At 35.1% G+C, this 11,112-nt stretch overlaps 1 protein-coding gene across 1 annotated transcript; it reads left to right on the forward strand.

Moving 5' to 3' along the window:
• Nucleotides 1–13: 13 nt before the first annotated feature.
• Nucleotides 14–11,032, forward strand: LOC109086190 (solute carrier family 26 member 6). The gene is given in 21 exon segments (XM_042729829.1): nt 14–828; nt 946–1,009; nt 1,808–2,848; nt 3,794–3,936; nt 4,044–4,183; nt 4,554–4,664; nt 5,554–5,604; nt 5,607–5,701; nt 5,789–5,953; nt 6,027–6,173; nt 6,458–6,775; nt 7,239–7,352; nt 8,138–8,215; nt 8,304–8,399; nt 8,505–8,611; nt 8,724–8,793; nt 9,177–9,266; nt 9,339–9,479; nt 9,679–9,733; nt 9,903–10,012; nt 10,108–11,032. Coding segments are annotated over 18 exon segments (2,061 nt in total). The 5' UTR covers nt 14–828; nt 946–1,009; nt 1,808–2,848; the 3' UTR covers nt 10,138–11,032.
• The last annotated feature ends 80 nt before the right edge of the window (nt 11,033–11,112 follow it).

An 11,112-nucleotide genomic window follows, 5' to 3' on the forward strand; every position in this document is an offset into this window, starting at 1 on the left:
TATATATATATATATATATATATGGCACAAGATGCACAGTTCAATTTGTGTTAGTTTATATTCGAATGTCTTCACTATTATTCTATAATGTGAAAAAATACTAATAGTATAGAATAAGGATGTGTGTCCACACTTTTAAATGGTACCAAATAAAAAATTTTTTGCAGTTGTTTATGCGTGCATGTGTGTGAGTGGCTCATGCCTTGAGATAGAGTCATGAACGTATAATGTATCAGTGTTTTCCTGGGCTACAGTCCAGCAAGTGTATGCGGCTGGGTGAGTGAGAGAGAGAGAGAGAGAGAGAGAGAGGGTACACAGTGTGTTGGGGGGCTTTGGCTGTGCAACTAAGTATAAATATTTCACCCCCTTCTCCAGTTCCCTTTTGTTCATCATCATAGTGGCTCGAGGGCCAACCCTTTTAATCCACAGCTGAACGAATGAAAGCGAGAGAGGAAAGGAAGAGCACGTGAAGGAGAGACAGATATTAACGGAGACAGATTAGCCCCATTAAGTTTTGCAGAATGTGAAAGGAATGAGAGTATGTTCTTTTAAAAATATTATTATGTGATGTAAAGAGGAGACAAAATCTGAAAAAGAAGAGGATGAAAAATTAATGTGAGTATAAAAAAAATTTCTGCAATAGTAAAAGTGTGAATTTGTGTGTTGTGAGGCTAATGTTGTCTTTTGTTTGAAATGAGTCACAGCGTGTGTTTCCTGATCTTGAGAAAAAGGATGTCACGATTCAGGGAAGGCCTTAAAGAGGATGAATCTGGAAAGAAGAACCCTAAGATGTCTCAAAAACACAAGAAAAAGGAGGCTGAAAATAAGGTATGGCTCTTCCACAAAAATTACAGTAAATAGATTGAAAATACAAGTGAATATGCAGAAAAATATAGAATATATAATTTAAACAGTCATAATTATGTGTGTGGTTTCACTATACAGGACAATGCAGTGATATCAAAGGATAGGCTCCCTCTGATTGGTTCATCAAGAAATAAATCTGCAGGTACTATTATAGTCTATATGTAATCAATAGTGCATTGTTATATGAGAAGTTGTTGTTAGATATTAGCTGATTTAACTTGAAATCAGATGTTTTCATAAACCAGACTTAAGGGCTCATTATATGTGAAGTAATGTGATGTGTGACATATAAACTGTGTGTTTACGTTGATCTTTGTTCCTCCTGTCTACACAATGTTACCTGAGCTCATCAATAGACAATAGAAATTTAGGAGGTGCTAAATTAATCAACTGCTATTGTCCAAACATTCGTCTTTGTTATGTGACTTGTTAGGTGAGATGATAATGGGAACTGAACATGTGTGTAAGATAAAGTTAATTACAGGGGAATTAAGAAATGTATGAGATCCTGTTTCCTACAAAAAACAGGAAACTGATTATGTTTATAAAGTCACAAATCCAAGAAAGTTGCAATCGTGAGAAATATTTGCAAATACAAGATATAGAATCACTATGTTGTATCTTTATCTAATAGCTGCAATTATGAGACGTAACATTGGAAATACAAAATAAAGAAATTGTTGTGAGATATTAAATCACAACTATAAGAAATAGTTGCAATTATGAGATGTAAAGTTGCAGTTATGGAAATAAAATCACAGTAATAAAATATAAAGTCGCATTGCAATTACGAGATATAGACAGTTTAGATATGTAGTCAAAATTACATTAAAAAAAAAATAAAATTTTAATGAGAATTAAAGTTTATTTTTTAATAAATAGCAGAAACAGGTCTCAGAACAATTCAGATTCTTATATTTTTCATCTCTTCTGTTTTTAGCGTGGCCCTCTCTATCCACTCCTCAGGCCGAAACGAGGAAACGCGGCCATCCTCCCATCTCATCTGCAGCTCCTGACAGCATGACACCCTGGGACGGCTCCTCCCACTCTGAGTCGTCCTTTACCAGTTTTCCCCCTCCAGTTTCACCCCTGCCTCTTGCCCACTCGAAGCCAATCACAGCACCATATCCTCCGCCCCAACCACCCCCTCCTCAAATCACAAACACTGAACCTGGGAATAGTCAGAGTGCCAGGGTAAAGCGCAAGCCGCTCCCACCAAGACACCCCTCTAGACCTCCCCGTTTGCCCCCTCTGAGGCAAGTCACAAATCTTAGCTTTTCTCGTAGCTTCACGTTTTCGTTTTTTGAGCTGCCGGTTCACCAGTCTGCACGGAGCAGAGCGGAGCGCCTCAGAGATCTCACTGTGTTGCTGAGGCAGTTTCAATACTGAGGAAAAACATGGTACTGAGAGAGCGCATCTAGGGCAGAAATGCATCATGTGGAAAAAAAAAATTCACATTTATGCTTAATTTTATTTTTATTATAGATAGATGGATTATGTAAAATGTAAAAACATAAATATAACAAATTTTACATTATCAAAACTTTCTATATGTACTGACCAATGAAGTAATGGAAATTCCCCAACTTGTGTTTGTTGTTTTTGTTACTTTTTTAAGGCTGTTAAATGTATATTTAGAGTGTGTGTGGGTGTGATGCTGTACAACCTTTTTTGCCTTCTGATTTTAAGCACTGTCGACACTTATATAAACCAGTGGAACACAGAGTTGCAGATAATAACCGTGGTGTTTATTATGTAGGATGGAGACAGCATTTGTGATGAATTATATATGATGTAACATTATAAATCTGACCTTTAAACAACAGAAAGCAATGAAAATATTTAAGGAGAGAAATTCAACTGAGAAACGTTCCGCAGGTGGCCTGTGGTTTTGTTGAGCTATTTACCTCATGTGCACAGGGATAATAAAGTGGTTTCCTCTGGACTCACAAGAAAGTTTTTGGTGAAATCTCTACACAAGGTAAGATAACTAATTGATGATAAGCTTATTTCCAGTTTTACTGCACACGCACCTGTGCAGTCACCTGTCCTCACGTGTGCTCCTATCAGAGAGTGCTAAAAGACGCAGATGAGCTTTAATGTGTTATCAGTTTTGGCTGCTGATGTCTTTTCACACTTAAGAAACTGAATCCTTTAGTTTTGATCAGCTGTTTTACAAGCTTTATTTAGTGCATTTCTACCAAATGCTGTAATTGTTCATTTTAACCTGTGTACTACTGTGTGTTTATGTCCTTTATATTTAAATGTGGCTTCAAAAATAGTGGAAAACACATTGTGGTGTTTTGCCATCTGCTTGTGTTGTTATATTCATGTACAGATTAATATATAAATAAAACATTGCATATAGACTAATGTATGTCTTTTATAACTTAAGCTTGTATGGGGTCAAAGGTCAGTTTCTAGTATTATTTGTTGTAAAGCAGTGCATCTTCTCATTGGATAAAACAGCCTTGCCTCCTACAAGAAAGTCACATTGCTTAATCATTTTCTGGTGAACATTATTAAAGTGCTACAGTAAAAATAGACGCAGGTCTGTTCAGTACAAGCCGTCACTCATGTGACGTTGTGTAATTTGATCTCTGTTCTCAGGAGTGGCAGATTAAAGTCATCCAACCTTTGGTCAGAGCGAAGACAATGACAGACTTCCTTCACTGATCCAACGATAAATGTTGTTGGTGAACATCTGAGACAATAAATAACCCTTTAGTAGCCTGTAGGAGAGAAGTGAATAACGACTCTGTCTCTATCCAATTATAAATGTCCAGTTTAATTGGTTTAGCTACTGTGAGAAGATAATATAAGGTTCGTTCAGAGTTCAAAGCCAAGTTACAACAACCTCACATTGGGAAACAATCATTTCGTACACTTGTTCCTGTTTAAGCCACATTTTCTCCTTTATATACAGATGGACAATCAAAGATGTTCAGAGAGTGAGAATTTCAATCCCAATCCCATTTATGGTTTGAATGAAGCACAGCTAGATATCCTGGGACAGCGCAGGTGGAAGGCACATCGGACAATTTGGGCAAAGCTGAAGGAGGAGCGCTGGTGAGTGTGGGAGCTTATTTAAGAAGCATAATTGTGATCATAAAATAAAAACTGTCCATGCTAAATATACATGCCGACCCCCATATTTCTCTGTTGTTGTGCTACAGGTGTTCAGGTCCAAGGCTGAAGAGCAGCTTCCTGTCTATTGCACCTCTCTTGTCATGGCTGCCACGGTACTCACTCAGGAAAAATGCTATTGGAGATTTGATCTCAGGAATCAGTGTGGGAATCATGCATCTTCCACAAGGTTTAAGACTTGCACACACTCTTCTGTGTTATTTGAACTACAGACTGTTTTATGACAACTGTATTCTAAAATATAAAGAATTTATGTTGATGCAGGTGTGAACATCAATCAAATTAGATTTTAAGGGTTCCCTGAGAGTGTAGACACTTGAAGTGTCTGTGATGTGAGGGGTTGGTTATGATTTTCATCATCCTGTTTCTAGACACCTACAGATCTGTATTATCAGCTGGCAGCTGATCATTTTCTTCACAATGCACTGTGATTCAAACCAGACTGATAAAGTGGATGTAATGACTAATTCTATTGTACAGAACTGCTCACAATCTTCTGCACACAAATGACTCATTTTCTGACTTTCTGCTTCCCATAGGGATGGCTAATGCTTTGTTGGTTGCAGTTCCTCCAGTGTTTGGTCTGTATTCGTCCTTCTACCCTGTTCTCATCTACTTCATGTTTGGAACATCCAGACACATCTCTGTGGGTAGGTACACACACAATATACACAATGCCACTTTGCAATAAAAATATTAATATATGGGTTTTTGTAAATAATGAAGAAAATTAATTCAGATGAACTGTTGAGTCAAAATAAAATTACATTTATAATATATAAATATATAATAACTAAATAAAAAGTAATTAAATATAATATAATTAAAAAAGATTAAATAAAATAATGAAATAATTGAGTCTACAATATATACAATAAAAATATATGAAAAAACAAACTGTAAACATATTAAAATAAAATGCAAATCAAGTAAAAAATATAATAATAAAAAATGTAAAATATAAATATGATGATGTTATATATGTGTGTGTGTGTGTGTGTGTGTGTGTGTGTATAAAAAATAATTTATTTAATGCTTCATTTTGTTTTATATAATAAAATATAAAGCAAAACAAAGTATGAAATAAATAATATATACAATTATACATCTAAAATAAAATAGTATAAAATATATAATAAAATCAAATGCATGTAAAATTTAATAAATAAATCATTAAAATGAAATAAATTATAAAATAAACTGAAGTGTATAATAAATTATAAAATAAGTTCTACAATTACGTAAAATAAATCTAAAATAAAATAAAGTATAAAACATATAATAAATCTTAAATATATAATTAAATAAAAATATATAAAATAACAATAAATGAAATAAATCATTAAAATAAAATGAAGTATAAAATATATAATAAAATAAAATATACAATAAAAATATATAATACCAAAAAATACAAAATTTAAAAAAAAAGTATATTAAACTTCATATATTAAACGTTATTTATTATATGATAATCACTTTGTCTTTATTTGATTGGATGTTCAGATCTGATTGGCTGATGATCTTTCTGACCCACAGGTACTTTTTCTGTCCTTTCCATCATGGTTGGTACGGTGGCTTGTGATGTTGTGCTGGCAGCAGCGGAGCAGAGAGTGATGAGATTGAGGCTGAAAGTGCTAGAGTTGCCTTTGCAGCTCAGTTGACCTTTCTGTGTGGACTGATACAGGTAAAACACACAGAAGCTGTATTAATCCTGTATTGGGGTGTGTGTGTGTGTGTGTGTGTGTTTGTGTATAAATCTCTCTTCCTATAGATTGTGCTGTATGTGCTGCGTTGTGGAGGGGTGTGTCGGTGGTTGTCTCAGCCGTTGGTCAGTGGATACACTATGGCAGCTGCTGTCCATGTGACTGTTCATCAGCTGCCTTTACTGATGGGCATCTCCATAGTCAGACACAGAGGCGTCTTTGCTGTCTTCAGGGTGAGAATGAGCACCGTGTGTTTTATGTCTGTGTTCATCTCAGATGTTAAATGTACATATCTGTGTCCACTAGATGTTTTCAAACATTGTGAGTGGAATCAGGAGAGTGTTACTGGCAACACTGGTAGTGTCCCTTGTCTCCCTGGTGATACTTGTTGGTGGAAAGATGGTGAATTCACGTTGGAGCTCTCGGTTTCCCATCCCATGGGAGTTGGTACTGGTGCGCAAAGGGTTTTTATTTTTTATTTAGCTTTTATTTATGTGTTTACATTTTTATCAGTCTAGTGTGGAATACATTACATTTAATACTGGCAGGTCAAAAACTAACATTTGTGGGTGTTTATATTTAATTTCTTTAAGCAATTAAAATGTTTTATTTTTGTTTTGTGGTTTAAAATGTAATCTAGTTTAGTTTTGCCTGTTGCATTAGCTGACTTATAAAGCATGGCTTCAGTGTTTTAAAGATATTTCTGTGTAACAGTAATAAATTCTTCATGTTCGTAGATTATCTTTGCCACTGTGTCGTCAGTGCTGTTTGATCTGTCCGGTCAGTATGGAATACAGATTGTTGGACCCATACCAACCGGGTCAGCACAGTGTTGGATTTTCTTTACAAAGCTAATTAGCAGGAAGTATTTAGGTGCTAAACTAATTCTTTCTTTGTTTACCTCTAAGCTCTCACCTCCCTCCCTTCCATGGTTTTCTGTCTCTCAGGAGCTGTTATTGACAGCTCTTGCGTTGGCAGTGGTGGGCTATGGTTTCCAAGCTTCATTGGGCATGATGTTTGCTCATAAACATGGGTACCCCTTTCACAGCAACCAGGTAACAATCAATTTGTGTAACTTTAACCATATGTTCTCAATAAATACCCATTTTGTAGCATTCCCTTCATCTGATCTGTTGCTGTCAAACGATTAATTGCAATTAATCGCTTTTTTTTTTTTTTTTTTTTTTTTTTTTTTTTTTTTTTTTACATATGTGCGTGTACTGTGTGTATTCATTATGTATATATAAATACACACATACAGTATATATTTTGAAAATATTAACCTGTGTATACATTTATATATTTATATTCTTATATTTTATATTGTATATAAATATGTTTAATATATAAACACATATTTTTCTTAAATATATAAATGCATGTGTTTGTATTTATGTATACATACTAAATGCACACAATACACACACATATATTATGTAAACAAAAACTGTTATTTTGGATGCATTAATTGCGATTAATCGTTTGACAGAACTACATAAATGGGCTCTCTTTCTGTAGGAGCTGTTGGCTATGGGTCTGTGTAACTCCATAGGCGGGATGTTCCAGTGCTTTCCAGTAAGCGGATCCATGTCTCGCAGCACAGTACAGGAGAGTACAGGCGGACAAACTCAGGTGTGAACACCTGCTATTTTGTGTTAATAAAACAACCTCATGTTACAGATACATGTACATGCACAACATGTGGTACATGCATAACAGTTCAATCGCTGTTTACATGTGAATCACATAACCTGGCAGAATCCACAACGCAGCTATAATGATAAAGACACAGAGAGACAATATCATTGGAATCACTTTCAAAAAAAAAAAACTGTTCTTGCTGATGAATGATAAAAATAATTGACAGTCAATCAGAATCAGGAAAAAATCATGAGCTCGAGAATTTAAAGTGGCAGACGAGCATGCGCTGAGAATAAACAGACGATATTGTCTGCTTGTGTGGATGCTAATATCGTTGTTTTTATATTTATCATTCTTGGTGTGAACAGGGCATTACAGTGACTGTTTTCTCAGAAAATAGTTACACTGTTATTCAGGCAGTGGCCACAAGAAGCAAAGACATTTAACTAAAATATTTTCATGAACAATACTTTTAAAGTACATGTATATACTGAAATTCAAAACAGCCTATGATATATATATATATATATGCATAACTATTTGTATTTATTTCAAATAAAACAGCTAAGTTATGGTTGAAACTGAATTGTGCTGTAAGAACATGCCACATGTGACTATAATTAAGGCACAGGTCATTAACATCTTTGGCATTCTTATCATAAAGGTGATAAAACAAACTGATAAAATGTAAACCACATGCACAAAAGAAAGTTATTTTTCAGTGTGGAAGCACTGCAGTTTTTACTCTATGAACATGACCTCTCTCTTTCTCACAGGTTTCTTCTCTGGTGTCTGCGCTGATAATTCTTTTGATCTTGTTGAAGTTTGGCCCCCTTTTTCAGCAGTTACCAAAGGTCCCTATATCATCTTCAATAACAAAGAATATTTTATATGGATATAGCATAATAAGGTGGTTTTATAAAGTGCATTTGTGTGTTTCAGACAGTTTTGGCTGTCATTATTATAGTGAATCTGCAAGGGGTTTTTGCACAAGTCAAAGATGTCCCTAAACTTTGGAATACAGACCGCTTGGACCTGGTAAGGGCCAATTTCATCCTTACACAGCGGACCCAAAATCCAGTTCCATGTAGGCCTCTCATCCAGGGGTGTTTCCTGTGTGTGTGTTTCCCACTGAGACTGCAGGTAGTGTGGGTAGTGACACTATTCAGTGCCTTGGTGTTTAATCTGGACCTGGGGCTTGGCATTGCAATTGTTTTCTCTCTGTTTACCATCATCTTCAGAACACAGCAGTGAGTCATCAGCATTGTCTAATATTTATCTGCAGCATCTCTCTCTATTTCTCTTTCGGTTTTTCATCTTTCTCATGCTAACTCTCATTCTTCCTCTTTCTAAATTTCTCAGGCCCAGATCTGCTGTTCTTGGGCATATTGCTGGCACAGACTGTTACAGGGATCTGGAGAAATACTCAAAGGTAATATTTACACACAATGCAGCTAGAAACCAGCCTAAGTTATGTTTTGAAATGTGGTTAATCATCTTAAGCAGTAGCTTAACAAAAGCCCTTTATGATCACCCAGGCTGCATTTATTTGATCAAAAATACAGCTATAGTGAAATATGATCATTTAAAATAACTGTTCTCTATTTCAATATATTTTGAAAGGTAATTTATTCCTGTGATGGCAAAGCTTAATTTATTAACATATTAATCAATATGAATTATATGTAACAATTATATATAATTATGTATATAATTATATGTTATTTAGGAATATTACATAGACAGTAGATGTGTTCCTAGTACATATATAATATTATTTAATATAAATATAAATCCCTGAATTTGTTGGTTCAGGCACACCAGATCCATGGAGTGACTGTGTTTTCCTGTTGTAATCCACTTTACTATGCCAATGCAGACCAGACCTTCACATTACTCAAACAGGTACAACCTATATTACAGCTCCCTGCCTTCCATTCAGTGAGTAAAATTTAATTATTCTCTTTGTATATGCAGACAATAAGCAATGACATTAATGAGAATCCTGAAGTAAGACCTCCAGACCAGCAGGGGGCTCAGAGTGCACAGCACTGCGTTATTCTGGAGCTAGGTGGCGTCACCTTCATGGACTCAGTGGCCATAGGCTCATTCAAATCAGTTAGTGGCACAGAACACACGTAAAACTTGAACCCACACGTAGAGGTGTTGATATTTTACCAAGGATGAACAGAAATAGATTACCTGTTTCTGGCTCTCATTAACTCCTAACCAATAAATCTCAGTTTAAATTCTGCTTGTCACCGTGATTATGTTTAAATGCACACTTGCGTGTCTTACCACTCTCTCTGTGTTACAGGTGCTTCAGGATTTTAAGAACACGCAGACCTTGTTTTTCTGTGCATCATGTCCAGGTTGTGCATCTCACACGTACAGCCACAGTCTGAAATATAGTGTCATGATCTGGGGTGTTTGGTTTTATAATAATATGTAATGTGACATTTAAACAGATAATTCATCCTCAAGAACTGGTGTTTAATACATTTAATGCATTCATTTATTTACTGTATTGTTTGTCTCTAGATGGTCTGCTATCTCAGATGAAGAATCATGGTTTTGTTCCAGATTTTCTGTCTCTTTCTTCATTTTTTCCTTCAGTTCATCATGCAATCCTTTACTACCAGGGCCTACAGGTGTGTGTGTGTGCTATTTTGGTTATTTTTGCTTTGTGTTTGTGTGGAATTCAATAGCCTTTTCTGTTCTGATTCAATTATGTATCTGTTTACAGAACACAGGCACAGAAGTTACTGAGCTGTGACCTTTAATGACCTCCCTTTCTGAACGATGAACTCAGCAAATACATGAACTTGCAAAACTCAAAGAATCCGGAGCAAAAAAAATCTCAAAGAATTTGGAGCAACTGTGTGCATTTATTTGGATTTAAGGTGATGTGCGGCAACAGATGCTTGTCGGCTATTGAATGTTAAATTAAAAACTGACACCGTGGTCAGAATTTTCTTATGCCAATGACTTGTGTCAGCTTTTACCTCTGTATTTTGCTTTTTTATTTACTTGGTTGTTGATTTGTTCTGCTTTGCATTATTCTACTTTTAGATTAGATGGATGCTCAAATATAAAGTATCTTCAAAAATTTGTAATGCAGGCCTGTGCATATGAAATCTCCTAGATTCTTAACATATATTTCATTTTACAGACCAATTTGGTTTGGTGATATTGAAATAAAATATGTAGTAAAATAAATAAGACTGTAAAATAAAATATGTACAAATAACAACATAGAAACATGTTTGGAAAATAATTATTAGCACTCTGGTCAACAAAAGACAACAGAATTTAACAGAATCACAATAAAATCTGCACCAACTCAGTACAATTCTGTAAGTATACATGAAGTGCACACGTGCATTGCTGAAATGTTCTTGTACCCCCAGTGAATTGAACCATAAATGTTATTAGTAGAGACTTTGTTCTCTGGGCAGGTGTTGGGGAGAGGCCACATTAATATTTAATAAGCTTGTTTCTCTTACACGTTTACTGAAGACATACTATAAGCCTCTATTTTATATTTAAAGCTGATCATATCAGAAACAGAAGCATTTTTAGTATTTTCGGGTAAATAAAACGGTACTCCAATTGAGGACATCCCAAATTTCACCAAAGGAATGTTTTGTCAGTATTACCTACTATGCTAAAAAACAAAAAAAAAACAGCCATATGTGCATGACATAATTGCAATTTCATATACAAGTCTCCGAACTCTCAGATGAAGATG

This window comes from Cyprinus carpio, chromosome B8, assembly GCF_018340385.1.
Source record: "Cyprinus carpio isolate SPL01 chromosome B8, ASM1834038v1, whole genome shotgun sequence".
Classification (NCBI taxonomy): Eukaryota; Metazoa; Chordata; class Actinopteri; order Cypriniformes; family Cyprinidae; genus Cyprinus; species Cyprinus carpio.